At 42.4% G+C, this 15,777-nt stretch overlaps 1 protein-coding gene across 1 annotated transcript in view; it reads left to right on the top strand.

The window, feature by feature from the left end:
* Positions 1 to 555: 555 nt before the first annotated feature.
* LOC121880065 (cell wall protein DAN4-like) overlaps positions 556 to 15,777 on the top strand; it is a 15,786-nt gene continuing 564 nt past the window's right edge. The window contains exons 1-3 of the mRNA XM_042387071.1: positions 556 to 648; positions 13,551 to 13,634; positions 15,076 to 15,777. The exon at positions 15,076 to 15,777 is cut by the window's right edge and continues 564 nt beyond it. Of these exons, the coding sequence (XP_042243005.1) occupies positions 634 to 648; positions 13,551 to 13,634; positions 15,076 to 15,777 (801 nt within the window). The 5' untranslated portion in view covers positions 556 to 633. The remainder of the gene's footprint in view (positions 649 to 13,550; positions 13,635 to 15,075) is intronic.

Consider the following 15,777-nt stretch of genomic DNA (forward strand, 5'->3'; position numbering starts at 1 on the left):
TTAGTAACGCAGCCGGAATGACCGCGTCAGTCGCTTCATCCATACTAACTAACACACTAATCTACATTCCTCGACGGGATAGCGCATGGAAATTTGTTGCTCCTAGTAGGTAAAAAGTGGGTTCCGAGTGTTGTGTGTCAGTTAGTCTCGTGGTCGGCAACGGCAGGGATGAAAGTACATTGCCTGGTGCGGGAAAGGCCAGTGTGTCGGGGTAGGAGGATGACCGTCAGGTCTGTACACAGCTGAAGGTCGCGGGGTTCATCCAAGGGTCACTCGGTCCCACTCACTCTTACGTCTCACAGATTTCGGATAAATTAAAGTATTTTTAGCCTTATACAGCCAGTTTCCACCGCTGGAAAGTGTGGTGTTAGTACAGTACAGTACAGTACAGTACTGTACTGTACTGTACTTATCACTCCCAGAAGACAGTAATAGAGATTGTGGATAAATTAGATTCTCAACAACAAAGTTGCGTGGGGGAGAGTCCAGCCAGGTTGCCAGGTGACGTATATAAGAGGTCTGACCAGCCACCCGGTAGCTTTATTTAGAGTGGTGTTGACGACGGTTTAGGAAGCAGCTGGTACTGCTGACTGTGACGCTCACCTAACACAGGCGCTGTCGCTCATACTCGCCATGGTGTTGTTCAAGGTATTCTAGTAGAGGAAATATTGAGCAGTTGCCCAAGTCTGTTACAAGAAAGAATATATTGCTACACAATTGTTGCACAGTACTAGCAGTAGTTTCCATTTCTAGTATGATTTAACGCTACAGAAAGAGCAGGTGATATTTTTACACGCGTATGTCAGAACTTTTGTACAGTCCCTGACATTTCCGCGTTTGACACTCACCCATAAATGTGAACCCCGTCAATGCGGGGGGGTGTAAGGAAAAGTGTTAAGAGGTTGGGGAGTGCAAAGGGCGTAGGAGTAACTGAGTTTTGTCCTGCAGGCAGTTATGTGTTGTTTCACCATATTATGGATTGATGGAGATGGAAGAGGGCGATTACGTTTAAGAAAATGGGTCTACATTTGTATTAAAAATATATAATTAGTGATTTACTAAAACTTTGTAATGAGCCCAGTCTTAAGTAAACATATAAACCACCAGGACAATAGCCTCACGTAACAAGCAACCCTCCCCCCTCCCCTCCCGCCCCTTATGCATTGCCGGCCCCCACGCTCCCTCCCTCCGTTGGAAGATGATATAGCATGTATTTCAGCTTTGTTGGGGGACGATGTATCTTCCATTCCACTCCTCACACACACCTCAAGCCACCCATGACAACACTTACCCAGTATTACCACTAACTACCACACATGGTGAATTTAGATTTCGAATATAAACGTAAACAGCCAATTATTTGACAATAAAAAGGAGAGATGTTTTCATGAATGGAGAAAAGAAAGTTTTACAAAATGATTTTTTGCGGAATTGGTGACGTAACAATGCCAATAGCCAATAGCAAAGCACCCGAGGTAATGTCAGGCCCCCAGAAGTGATATAGCTCAGAAGCTTTTAGTAAACCAAATGAACCGGAACGAAACCCAACTACTCTGAGAGGTCGTGAACATTGTTCATAGTGGACAGATGGTATTATGGTAGTGGAGGAAACTTGACTAAGAGAAGAAGCTTTATTCCTAATATTTCATCAAAGGTTTTTTCAAGGGAATGAACACCCAATACGGGTTACTGTTATTTATACATTCATAGGTAAAACAGAATCAATCTGAATATCACACAATACACATAACTACTCTGTATGCATTGAAAATTTTAAGTTTCCAATCCGCATTAATTGCGTGCAAATGCTAATGACAAACAATTTCTGTAAGTCAAATATTTGGCTGACGTTCATATTGGAATACTGAATTCAGCATGTATAACGTGAACAGGCGGCTCTGCTAGATCAATCATTTAATGAGAGCAAAATGTACACAACAACGGCAAAGGATCAACAATGCCAGACAATGTGATGAGTAGATTGATGTCAAGTGATCTTATCAGCCTCAGTGTAGCCAGTTACAGTGTGCACTTGACATATATATTCATTAGGGCTGAACATGATGATTAGAATTCTTAAATATTTAAGTTGTAAAATTACCTGCATGTAAAATATGCCTTACATTGATAATTAATGAGGATGTTCCGGTAAGAACATTTCCCGACATGCCATCCATGTTTTACCACAAATAAGAAGGGCGGTTTCATTTGCAAATTCTGAGTAGGTATTCCGTCATGTGTCCGTTTTTCCCACGATTCACTTAGTAAGAGAAGGCATCTGCAAACATGTGGTTATTTAAATATTGTCCAACTGCATGCACCACAAAACTCGGTGACACACGCACCTGCCCTCCCCAACCCTCCTCCTCCTTCCATACCTTCCTCCTCCCGCCGCCACACACACACATTGTTACAAAATAAATGAATCGCTGCCTGTTGCTTTAAATTTCCTAGTCTTACATTCATGGGGTTCACATTTGTGGGCGAGTGTCTAACGTGGACATGTCCGGGACAGCAGTGTCTATGAAAGTCTTAAGATGTGTCAGCTAGGCCTTAGTCCTAACAAACTTCAGTCTTAATTGTACTCGACCGAACAAAATTCACCCAGTTAGACAGGAGCCCACTTAGATTGAGGCTCAGTGGGATTGGACCCCACTTCTAAATGATTTGATTATGTTTTAGGCCCTAATGTGATGAAGCTGGGGTCATGGTGCTCTATGGTGGACAATGACCAACATTATTCAAGCTAGACTTGTCTAGTACACCAAGGATAAGATGAAAAAATGTTGAATGAGAAAAGGCAGATGCATGTCCTATATTTATAGAACAGTAGGTTGTACGTACACCCACTAGAAAATTATTCGGCACCCGTGTCATATTGTATCACGCCGTAAGGGTGCCGAATAATTTCCTAGTGGGTGTACACAGTAAAAAAAAAGTATCGCACGGATTATGTGCGAAACAATATGACACCAAGGACGAGGGAAAGTGGAATAAACGTGTTGGTCCTGTATTATGGTGGTAGTCCTGCTGTCCTTGCCTGAGGGTGTCCTCACATACCTGTTGTTAACGACATATCCTGCCGTATATATAGTTGATGGTATAACATAATATAAACACATCAGGCGATGTATGGATCATTACGGACGTCAGCAGATTTCCCCCTGCGCGATATTTTTTGTTACCGTGTGTACCTGGAACTGTGTAAGAGAGAAGAATGTTTTTTAGTCAAGAAGTGCGAGAAATGCTAGATGTTGATAAGGTTCGACAAAAGGGAGGAATGGCATAATAAAGAATGACTATGTTGAGACCAGAGTTGAAAGGAGGAATGATAATGGTTTGGGTTTCCACGCTGACCATGAACACACGGTAATGAAAAGATTAAAAATATATGGTGGTGTTGAGAGGTGTTGTTGAGGACGTAAGAATAAAGGAAACTGATTCCGGCCTATTATGCCATACTAGGTAGCCTTGTTTATAACCAACCCCTATCACTCTTATCTGTCCAACCTGTATTTGAAGCGTCCCAGCGACTTAAAGTTAATTATGATGGTTGGTAACTTATTCCACTCAATCACAACTTAAATTTCAAACTAATATTAACAAATTTCAAGCTTAAATATAAATTTATATAATTTAAAACCATTGTCATCTGTTCGCTCATGGTTTAATAGTTTCAGTACCTTAGCTGTTACCTTCATTTAACCCCATCAATCATCCATTTATATACCTCGATTATTTCGTCTTTCACTGTATATCTAGCAAGAGAGTCAAATTCAGCTGTTTTTAATGTCACCAAACTCAAAGTTCATAATACCCGAGATTAACTTTGAAGCAGGGGTACCTAGTGACAGCACTAGGATCCCGCTTCCTCTATCAAGGAATAAACACTTGAAATTGATTAACTTTGGCATCCTCTTCTGAATGCTTTTCAGGGAATCGATATAGCTGTACATTCTGTAGCACGGTGGCCAAATTGAACCGCATAATCCAAGTGAGGTCTCACTTGCACGAGATTTAGTTTAAGGATAACCCGGTTTGCCCTGTTACTAATTATACGCCCTATCCTTGTGTCATCAGAATTTTGTTGTTGTTGTTGTTGCTGCTGTTGTCTTCGCCTATATCTAAACCCTGAGGTACGCCACAAGTGACGTTACCCCAATCAAAGTTTGTGCCATTAATGCTAACTCTGTTTCCTGTAAGTCAACTATAGTCCAATCCAATTTAGAATTTCTCCTGCAAAACCATACCGCAAGCGTTGCGTGGTGTGGTGTCAAACATGTTGCGTAGTGTCGTGTGGTGTCGCGTAGTGTTCTTGTGTGTCGCGTGGTGTCGCGTGTGGTGTGTCGCGTGGTGTCGCGTGTGGTGTGTCGCGTGTGTAGTGTCGCGTGTGTTGTGTTGCACTGTGCAGTGTGTGTTGTGTTGCAGTGTGTGTTGTGTTGCATTGTGCAATGTGTGTTCTCTTGCATTGTGCAGTGTGTGTTGTGATCTCTTGCATTGTGCAGTGTGTGTTGTGTTGTATTGTATTGTGCAGTGTGTTGTGTTGTATTGTATTGTGCAGTGTGTTGTGTTGTATTGTATTGTGCAGTGTGTGTTGTGTTGTATTGTATTGTGCAGTGTGTGTTGTGTTGTATTGTATTGTGCAGTGTGTGTTGTGTTGTATTGTATTGTGCAGTGTGTTGTGTTGTATTGTATTGTGCAGTGTGTTGTGTTGTATTGTATTGTATTGTGCAGTGTGTTGTGTTGTATTGTATTGTGCAGTGTTGTTGTATTGTATTGTGCAGTGTGTTGTGTTGTATTGTATTGTGCAGTGTGTGTTGTGTTGTATTGTGCATTGTGCAGTGTGTTGTGTTGCATTGTAGTGTGTTGCTGCAGTGTGTTGCGTTGCATTGTGCAGTGTGTTGCGTTGCACTGTGCAGTGTGTTGCGTTGCACTGTGCAGTGTGTTGTGTTGCACTGTGCAGTGTGTTGCGTTGCACTGTGCAGTGTGTGTGTGTGTGTGTTGTTTGTATTGTGCAGTGTGTGTTTTGTATTGTGCAGTGTGTGTTGTCTTGTATTGTACATTGTGTTGCGTTGTATTGTATTGCGTTGTATTGTATTGCGTTGTATTGTGCGTGTGCGTTGTATTGTGCAGTGTGTGTGTTGTATTGTGCAGTGTGTGTTGAGTTGTATTGTGCAGTGTGTGTTGAGTTGTATTGTGCAGTGTGTGTTGAGTTGTATTGTGCAGTGTATGTTGCGTTGTATTGTGCAGTGTGTGTTGCGTTGTATTGTGCATTGTATTGTGCAGTGTGTGTGTGCGTTGTATTGTATTGCAGTGTCGTGTTGTATTGTATTGTGCAGTGTGTGTTGTGTTGTATTGTATTGTGCAGTGTGTGTTGTTGTATTGTGCAGTGTGTGTTGTGTTGTATTGTATTGTGCAGTGTTGTATTGTATTGTGCAGTGTTGTGTTGTATTGTATTGTGCAGTGTGTGTGCGTTGTATTGTATTGTGCAGGGTGTGTCGTGTTGTATTGTATTGTGCAGTGTGTGTTGTGTTGTATTGTATTGTGCAGTGTGTGTTGTGTTGTGTTGTATTGTGCAGTGTGTTGTGTTGTATTGTACAGTGTGTGTTGTGTTGTATTGTATTGTGCAGTGTGTGTTGTGTTGTATTGTATTGTGCAGTGTTGTGTTGTATTGTGCAGTGTGTTGTTGTATTGTATTGTATTGTGCAGTGTGTGTTGTGTTGTATTGTGCAGTGTGTTGTGTTGTATTGTACGGTGTGTTGTGTTGTATTGTATTGTACAGTGTGTTGTGTTGTGTTGTAGCAATATGTGCCTGTGAGAGTCAACCTCGGTGTTCTCGGAGCTGCATCTTACACGTCTACCATTGTTGTGAGGCCCAGGAGGACCAGCTGCACCCTGCCTTTGTTCTCTTTTACTTGTATATATTTTTCGCAACTCAGTTTATCTTTTTATTTTTTATGTTCATGTATCTCAAACTTGGTGACTCCGTTTCTTTTTCATTTATTTGTGTAAGAAAGAAGGAATCCCCTGTAAAAGAGTTTCTTCAACTAATTATATAAAATTTTTCTTATCTTATACAGTATAGGCGACAAATAAGTTAAAAGGCGATGTAATGTTATCGCCCGGGTCCTCGCTCCCAAGTCATACAAAATACTAAAACTTTTAAACTTCTCATATCGGCAGCGAGTCACTCTGCCCCCAGTCTTCCACTGTCATCATCAGCCTCCCAGTCTCCTGCCCCCCAGTCAACCCTTTCACCATCAACTTCCTCTTTTTGCTAAAGTCTCTCCCTTTCATTTTCAACGTCCTCCTCTTACCACCAGCCTCACTCTTTCATCACCAGCTCACCCCCCTAGTTTCCCATCTCACCACCAGCCGCCAACACTCACCTTTCCTCCACGGGTCCGCCAGGGCCTCATTTCCTCTGATATCAGCCAAGTCTCCCCCGATAACGAGGAAAATAACCGTTTTCTTTCGTCACCTCCGGCCAATATCTGGGTTACCAGACGGGATATTAGAACTTCCATATTTCCTACTCCCAGAAGGCTTGAGGTGTCTCAATCTACCAGGAAAACGTGTAAAAATAATACTATTTAAATATTGCTATTGTGTTGATGAACACTCGTGCTTTGAGCGCTAAGATATAAATGTGACAGGTATAGCTCGGTGTCAAGCTGCAGACCGTCATTATAATATACCAAACTAGTCACCACTAGTAGTGAAAGTAATATTAATCTGGTTTACACCCAGTTATCATCTGCCTCCGAAATATACATGATATTCCGGCTCGTGAAAGGAAACATGAACATTTACTACTATTTCTCCTCATATAAGTGGGCGGCAGGATATATCTATATATATCTATATATGCAAGTAAATCACTGTAGGTGCGCGTGATCTAGGTATATGCTGATAACCACAAGGAAAGAAGAAAACACGAAGTTCCCAAGATGTGAATTACACTGTATATATATATATATATATATATATATATATATATATATATATATATATATATATATATATATATATATATATATCGATATCGATATATATATATATATAGAGATATATATAATATATATATATATATATATATATATATATATATATATATATATATATATATATATATATATCTAGAGAGATATTTATAATGGAAGCCCTAGACGAAATGCTTTGATATGATCCCCAGTAAATCATCATAAGTTGGTATACCCGCTGGCCATATCACCAACAGCTAAAGATGGGGGTACGATTAGGGAGTCCTTGTGTAGCATACTAGATACTCCAATATAATAAGAAATCCATCAAGCTATTTTAATACATGCATCGTTCGAAACCGTACAGTAAATATTAATGCTCAAAGGTCGCGGACGCAGTATGGACACCACAGAATCCCTCGAGTGTTGTAGATAGGTACAGAAAGAGGTGACACATCCATTTCGTAAGTGTGCTGTCAAGAGTTTCCTCGACCAGGAGCTACACCCACTGATGCCTATAACAATAGTACTACCTCTTTCTCAATGGTCTAGTGTCCGTAAAATTTCCCCTCTCAGAACTTGTCGGTTCTTCTGATAGTGAAGTAACCTAACTAATGTTCCTGTGCTACAAGCTAAAACTTGACGATAGAACATGGGAGACAACGCTGATATAGGGCTGCTACTCACACTAATTGAAGTAGACTACACCCTCACGTTATACACAGTACTACACGTCTCCAAAGTATGCTTACCACCACACCTACACTGTATACCGCATCACACCTACACTTAGTACTACCTGTATACCACCACACCTACACTCTGCACATGTATACCACCACACCTACACTCTGTACCTGTATAACACCGCACCTACACTGAGTACTACCTGTATACCACAACACCTACACTGTATACCACCACACCTACACTGCATGCCACCACACCTACACTGCATGCCACCACACCTACACTGCATGCCACCACACCTACACTGTATACCACCACACCTACACTGCATGCCACCACACCTACACTGAGTACCTGTATACCACCACACGAACATTGAATACCTGTATACCACCACACCTACATTGAGTACCTGTATACCATCACACCTACACTATATATCGTCAAATACTACTTGAACGTTAACTGCTGTAGTTTCTGTACCTATGACCACTGTATCCTCTATTACTGTAATAGTGTACCACGTCTTGTACAATATCTCAAAAAAGTATCTGTCCACACTGCGTGAAACATTAAACCACAGACGATACATTTTGGGATATGTGCACTCCTGCCCTGTATAGTTTAACGTAAGTAATGCAACGTGTATTTATTTCGGCGTAATTGATATGATGTTCGGTTACCAAATGTAGTAGGATCAGTATACCACAGAGCCACACATACCAACCATCCCGGGGACATCACGAGTTGCATGTAGCACTTCGGAAGTCATCAAACCCATCCTGGCAGATACTTTGAGATGATGTACACTCGCACCAAAAAGTATCGGAGCAGGGTGTGATTAACGACTTCCGAAACGATACGTATACACTGATATGTCGGGAAGGTTGGTAAGTGTATCCTCATAACCCCCCTTCCCACTAGGAGTTGCCATATGGCTGAGAATCAGTGTGTTTGTTTCCTCTTTTCGGATTGTTGCTTTGTGTCGACTGAATGATGAGCGAGGGTTCGGTCTCGGTGAACGTGGGAATAAAACAGAGGCAATATGAAGCAGTAGAGATCTACACATGCCAGACGACATGGAAACCTCAGAAGGAATGCGAGGAGCTATTATTGCCCTTCATAGCGAAGGGTTCGGCGTCACAGATTAGCCGGCAGGTTGGTGTCCACAGGAATACCGCTGCACGATGGATTCGCGATACCTCGAAACTGGTGCTACAGACGACAGGTCTCGGAGCGGCCGACCACGCTGCACCACCCATCAGGACGACCAGGTTGAGTGGTTTATTTGGTAGCATAAATTAATGTGGCAATATTTACAAGTATCACAAATAATTTTGTTAGTTTGCCGATGATGGCAAGTTATTTCGGGAAATTAAGAACCAAGCGGACTGTGAAGAGCTGCAGAAGGACCTCTGTGGGCTCCAGAAATGGTCGAAGAAATGGCTGCTGAGATTCAATGTCACGAAGTGTAAGAGGATGCACCTGGGGCGTACCAACGGTAAGGAGGCGTATCATATGTCCCAACGGGATGAAGAAAATGCACTAGTTGAGATTGTGTGTGAAAAGGACCTAGGTGTGTATGTTGACAATGAGCTGAAGTTCTCGGGCCATTGTGAGAAGAAGGTAAATCAGGCAAATAAATTATTGGGTCTTGTAAGAAGATCGTTCAGATATCTAGACGGTCCGTCCCTCGTGACGATCTTCAGGAGTGAAGTGCTTCCCCATCTGGAGTACTGTCACCCCATCTGGTCCCGAGATATGCTAGGGACTGTCAGTTGGTTGAAAATGTTCAAAGGAGGGCCACCAGACTGGTGCCTGCACTTCGGCACCTCAGCTACCCTGAGAGATTGGAGCGCCTGAACTTGCCTAGCTTATACTACAGACGGGCAAGGGGGGACCTAGTTGAGGTGTATAAGCATCTCGGGGGGGGCACTACTCAGTTGAGTGTCCTTACTTGGAGCTGGCGGACGCTCGCCCCACAAGGGGTCACAGCTCAAGATTGAAGAAGCCGCAAGTCCAGAAAACCGTGAGGGCAAACTTTTTCGGAGTGAGGGTTGTAAACTCTTGGAACAATCTACCAGAGTGTGTTGTGGCGGCACCGAGTGTGAGCTCTTTCAAGAAAAGACTTGACCAACACTGGAGCGGGTTCAGGTACATTCAGGAGCCGGTGCATGCCCAGTATTTGCCAACAGTGCGTGACAGAGACGTGACCGATCGCCCGGGCGGCTAGCGAGCCGATCTTTTGGTGAAGAATATAAATGAAGAGAGACGTGACCGATCGCCCAAGCGGCTAACAAGCCGATCAGTGGCGAAGAGGATAAAAGTAAAAAAATAAAAAGTAACAGGGAGCTCCTCATATTTCATACTGTCTATTTATCACTTCCCGACCTTAGTTATAACGGTTTGTTTCACTTGACCTGGACTGCCAACATACGGCTGGAACAACTCGCCTTTCCCAATACCTATCGTCACTGGTCTCAAATTGTTCACACTACAGTATGCACCGATACTTTTTGTTGCGAGTGTACCTATGAGCACTGTATCCTGTACCACCTACCCTCCACTTCACCCCCCCCCTCCTCCTCCTCCCCCCTCCTCCTCCCTAAACTGCCGGTTAGGACTAATCATCTGTACCTCAGGTTCGCCTTCCCCCTGAGCCAGAACCCTCACAGAAGCAGGAGTTGCCATTTTAGGTAGAAGGCCACATCAGCAGTGAGCAATCAGCAGTGAGCAACAGTGTTAGCATGGCACCTTAGCTATCACTCAGTCTTCAATGTCAGTCGCTTAGCAGTCTACTCTTTGGAGCTATCCACTCTGGCCTAGGCAATGAAATGGAATTGCTGTAAAGGGTAACCCAGTTCAGTAATCTTTCGACTGTTCTGATTTGCTTACGTTGCTAGAAGCATCATGAGGTGAATGCCAACAAAAGCTCCTCTAGCACCGAGACACATCCACAACGGTAGAGATGACTCAACAGACACACCTCCCAGACCCACACAGTCAATTGACTGATTTTTCTCGTAATATCAGTATATATCTTGAGAGATGCCATTCCAGCAAGTCAAAGACTCTCTAGTACATTGCGGTTCCGAGCAACGGGCCAGTCATTTGGAGACTTAAAGTTTACAACTGCCATTTCTACTCAGAGTCTTGGTTGCATCATAATGGAGACATGTAGTGCCATAACAATGATGGAAACTGCTTTTAAAGTTCAATACTCTCTCTCTCCAAATCTCATGGGAGCCCCGTGCGCTCGCCATGGCTACTGCTGTTCGACTGAGCATTTTTGTTGTCGGCGGATTATTTCAGCCGTATATATACATCATAACATACAGTCCTGTACTTCTTTGGGTAGTTTATAGTTTCTGCATCACATGTACAGTATGCAATCGCCATGTTCCACGTCCACACATCAACACTGATATCAGGTAATGGTCAAATACTTTCTCACAGAAAAATTGACATGTTTTAGTTGAAATTATTCTTAGTTTACAAAAGTGCCTCTCCATCCTTCCTACAACAGTATTTATTATGTATAATTATGCACACTAAAGACTGTGTTGCGTATTCGAGTACAGATTCTGAAGTATTCGTATACATGAGTACGAAAATTAAAGTATTGTACTGTGACAAATTATTACATTTCTATCCATATGAATTTACCGGCTTCGCACCACTGCAACCCAGAGGTGTTGGCTTATGTGAGAACAACCAGAAAATCTGTAATATGTAGTCATGGAAATTGAAATATATGATTATTTCTTTCCGAGCGTAACTACCTTGATGCTGGAATGTGGTAAGGGGTGTGGCCTGATCAAAGGAAAATATGTATGTGGAATTTAGGTCAAGGTGGAGGATCAGATCAAAGGTGGAAGAGAGTGTGTGTGTGTGTGTGTGTGTGAGCTAGTCTCCTACCCTACTCTTACCACAAAAGGTGTCGCCGGTAGCCGGCCACACCCAAGTGCAAGTTCAGGTCATGTAAGCTCTTCTCTCTCCTGTTGCATATCCACACAGATCTCCTTGTGTCTTCTGTCAGTGTCTGATTTGATAGTTATATAAGTTCAATGTTAGTGACCAAAACACAAAGGCGTGACCGAATATCCTTAAGACGTTCAACAACCTTTACCTTGAACAATCATTACATGTTGTTCCTACATACCATCTTTGTCTCTTCTACAGTTAGATAGTTGTACCTTCAGAGGTTCCATTATTCCGCCTAACGACACTCGTGGCGTTGTCCCCTTAACGTCACTCACGTCGAATACCTCAGTTTCATCTCTGATTTCGTTCAATTTATTCCTCAAGTGTTTTTAAACTGTTTTAGTTTTTTGTTTTATCTGTTGTCCGTTGAAGTATATTCATTGTGCGTTTTAATCCTTTATATGTAACATTCACTATTTTATGCTACAAAAATATTTGATCGTTGCCGGTAGTAAAGTGTAGTTCACACATTGTGAATTAAGTGTATTGGACAAAACGGAATCAGATTCCGTTCTAGCTCTACCGGGACCATCCCCAAATCCAGTCCTGTTACGTTATATTAAAATAATAATAATAATAATAATAATAATAATAATAATAATAATAATAATAATAATAATAATAATAATAAATGAATATCCGGTTTTAGCAAGAGTACGTTTCTAGGTTTTACGGAAGGTCGTAAGCCTTCGTTACAACATTGGATGATAGTTTAGCGCAACTTCAATACTCGGCACACGTATCAGTCGCGATGGGTGATTGTGTCAGGTCTTCCCTCTGCTCATTATTGTTAGTTTGGTTCGTTGATACAATAAAGGAGACCATTTTTAGTTACAAATTTATCAATCACTGAACTTTGGTTAAAAAAAAATTAATTTATCATAGTTGCTCGTTAAAGGCATCCTGTGCTTGTTGAATCACTGTAATGTTCCTCGTGAATATGTTCTTCATGAACCCAGAGTTATTACAGAAGGAAACTTCGGTACCGTGAGATTACCTGCCGTGATCAGCGTGGAGTGTGTCTAGTGAGGCACCAAGCGCCCTTTGACGTCAATAGTAAAAGGGACCTTTCTCCGACCTTTACTAAGCCAGTGAGCGTAGAATCGAGGACGCTTCTGCGCTTCACCTTGCGCAGGATGTAAGGGGGTGTCCAATAAACTAGCCCCCTCGTGGGCAATCTGTAAAAAATCTGTCAGTACTCGCAACAGTTTCCATGTAGCTGTATCATCTCTCCACCCCTCTCTACACCGCGCCGTCTACCACCGCGCCGTCTACCACCACACAGACGAATTGTCGGAATTTCATCTTTTTGCCCACGGATCCTTAAATTGCGCCTCGAGGACTAACTATACTGAGATTTTAAACATATTTTCGACACAATGTACGCATGCTAAATTTTATCAGGGAAATTAATTATCCAAATTTCAAACTCCGTGACTTTTAGAACAATTATTAAAATTTCAACTTTGTGAACACAGATCGTTAAGCTGCACGGCAAGAAATACCTACAGTATACTAAGATTTTGAGCAAAATTTTTTTTCAAAATTTCAAACTCCAGTGTAAAAGCAACGAATACCCTCGAACAAGTTAGTAAGGACAAATAACTTAAAAAGTGCTTTTTGTTTAATTACCTATCCATACCAACGTGTTCGGGTAGGCATCGACTTTACACCTTGACTGACCACCGATTAATTGCCTGGCTTGTATTTTTAGGGAGGTGAGGGAGGGATGAACCCCGCGAAAATGCCGGTTAGGTACTTCGATGCCACCAGTCGGTGTGGCTTATAATTATGTGGCGTGTACTATACATTATTATATTCCTTCTGGTCACCACCAACATAATATTATTTCAACAGGACTTACGTACTAATGATGTTATGACGATGTTACAGGGCGTAGTGGCCTGGGTGACGCTGACGGCACACCTTACTGTGGCACAGAACCTCACACCCACCACCACGCTCACTAACCACCAGGTAGGTTCGTCTCTTTCTAAGCACCGACGCAAGAGTTCCAAACATAGTGGCTCTCACTTGGTGGCGGCCCTGGTGGCCATGTCTACCTCCTCATCCTCTCCGTTTTCCATGTTTAGCTCATTGTTTCTCTCTGTCTCACGTGTTAATGGCACAAGTTAGATCGAAACGTCACTTTTTTTTTAATATGCTGCCAATGTACACTCACGTGCCATAGTTTCGATGCACCCTCTACCCCTGACTATGAAAATCGTAGCCTTGTACCGAGCGCCCCCCCCACTCCAGTCGGTCAGAACACCGAGATAAGAGAGCCTTGGCTTTGAGGTAAAGGAGATTTGGGGAAGGTATAGTTAAGAACTGGGAAGTACAGAAGAAGAATGATAGCAGGTGGGCTTTTCACCTTGCGGAGGCTGGTTTGTGGCTTAACCAGTGACAGACGTCCCTCAGTCCTCCAGGGGCAAGGGAGGTTAGATAAGCTAAGCTAGTTTAAAGTGCGATCCCATTGTTCAGTGGTGTAATGTGGTAGCTCGAAGCTTCGCTGGATTGTACGAATAGCAGTTCATGATGTAATATTTGAGAGAATATATGCACGATACACTTTTTTTTTTAGTGACTTCACAACACTTTATTTACCATCACTATACTTAACATCACTATACAAGAGAGACCGTTCGGTTTGCAGCCCTGACTACGACTTCCCTCGAGCCAGGAGTAGGGGGTAGAGGATGCATCGAAACTATGGCGCGTGAGTGTACAATGAAAGACAAAAGTCGTGTCGTGAAATTTGGCGAAAACATACACCGAAGGGCTAAACTTTTGGTGCGCTCTGCCTTGTGGTAGGTGGCTCTCATAAAGTTTCACGAGTTATATTTAATCTTCGGACAAAACCGCGACACGACTTTTGTCTTTGATTGTACACATTTAAAAGTTGGCGACTTTTTTCTGTCAAGTTGAATTTAATATATTGACGGCTACAGTACATCCTGTCTCATGGGCAACAGCTCATATTTTGTATATGTATCATAAAAATACATATTAATGAATATTTTCACAAAAAACCTAACTACCTGACCTAACCTAGCCTAAAATTACCTAATCTACTTTAGGTATAATGTTGCTATCATACGGTAGTAAACGATGCCTTAAATGAAACAGAAAATTTTTCCATAAACAATTTTTTTGGAGTTCTATTGAAAAGTTATCCATATTCGACCAAACTTTCATTACTTAAGCCTTAATTGGCTATTGTCTTTATGTAGCATGCTATATATATATATATATATATATATATATATATATATATATATATACACACACAAGGGGTGTATTCCTAAAACATAAATGACTAAATGACCAAATTATCAATTCTCAAAAGTTTCGGAGTTACAGCACATGATGGTTTAAACCTCGCCGCAGTTGTTAAGATGATTTATCTCTTCTCCAGATCTTTGTGTTGGACCCCACACACATCTTGAACATCACTTCAGCTCCGCCCTATGTTCTACTGCTTCGGATACCCCCGCCTACCCATCACATCTCTCCTGACATACCCCAGCCTTCTACTGCCAGGAGTTCCCCAACCACACCTACCCCTGCCACCACGACAGCTTCAACCCACGTCAATCATGATCCCGCAACCACCACTCTACCTTCCTCTACCACAACTGCAGTTACTTATATTATAAATCTTCCTTCCACCATCAGGGGTCAAGTTAAGAATAGTAGCGAACACTCTCCTCGTGTCAACAGTCCGCCGCCCACCACCACCACTCACCGAGCCATCAGCACCTCGTCATCTTCAGGCACGCCATCTTTTGGTGGTGTCAGTCATTCGTTACGCAAAATTCGACCAGCTCTACCTATCAATCAGCGCTTGTTATCTTTTCCGAGAGAACCCATTCCACTCACCCGGCTGCCACCTAGACGAGGATCAGAAGCTGTCACTCAGCCCACATCTAATGGGACTCCCTTAACTCTCTCACGCACCGCTCAAGGATCTTCCCTCACTCTCCATAGCACTGCTCCCAAGTACACAAGGATAACTACACAACTCTCCAACAGAATTAAGAAAGCGGTCCCCGCAGGAACTAAGAAGTATAAATCAAACAAATACAGCGGCAGCAAAACAGGAGCGTGGAGGTGGACG

Source organism: Homarus americanus, unplaced genomic scaffold (genome assembly GCF_018991925.1).
Source record: "Homarus americanus isolate GMGI-L3 unplaced genomic scaffold, GMGI_Hamer_2.0 scaffold30108, whole genome shotgun sequence".
Classification (NCBI taxonomy): Eukaryota; Metazoa; Arthropoda; class Malacostraca; order Decapoda; family Nephropidae; genus Homarus; species Homarus americanus.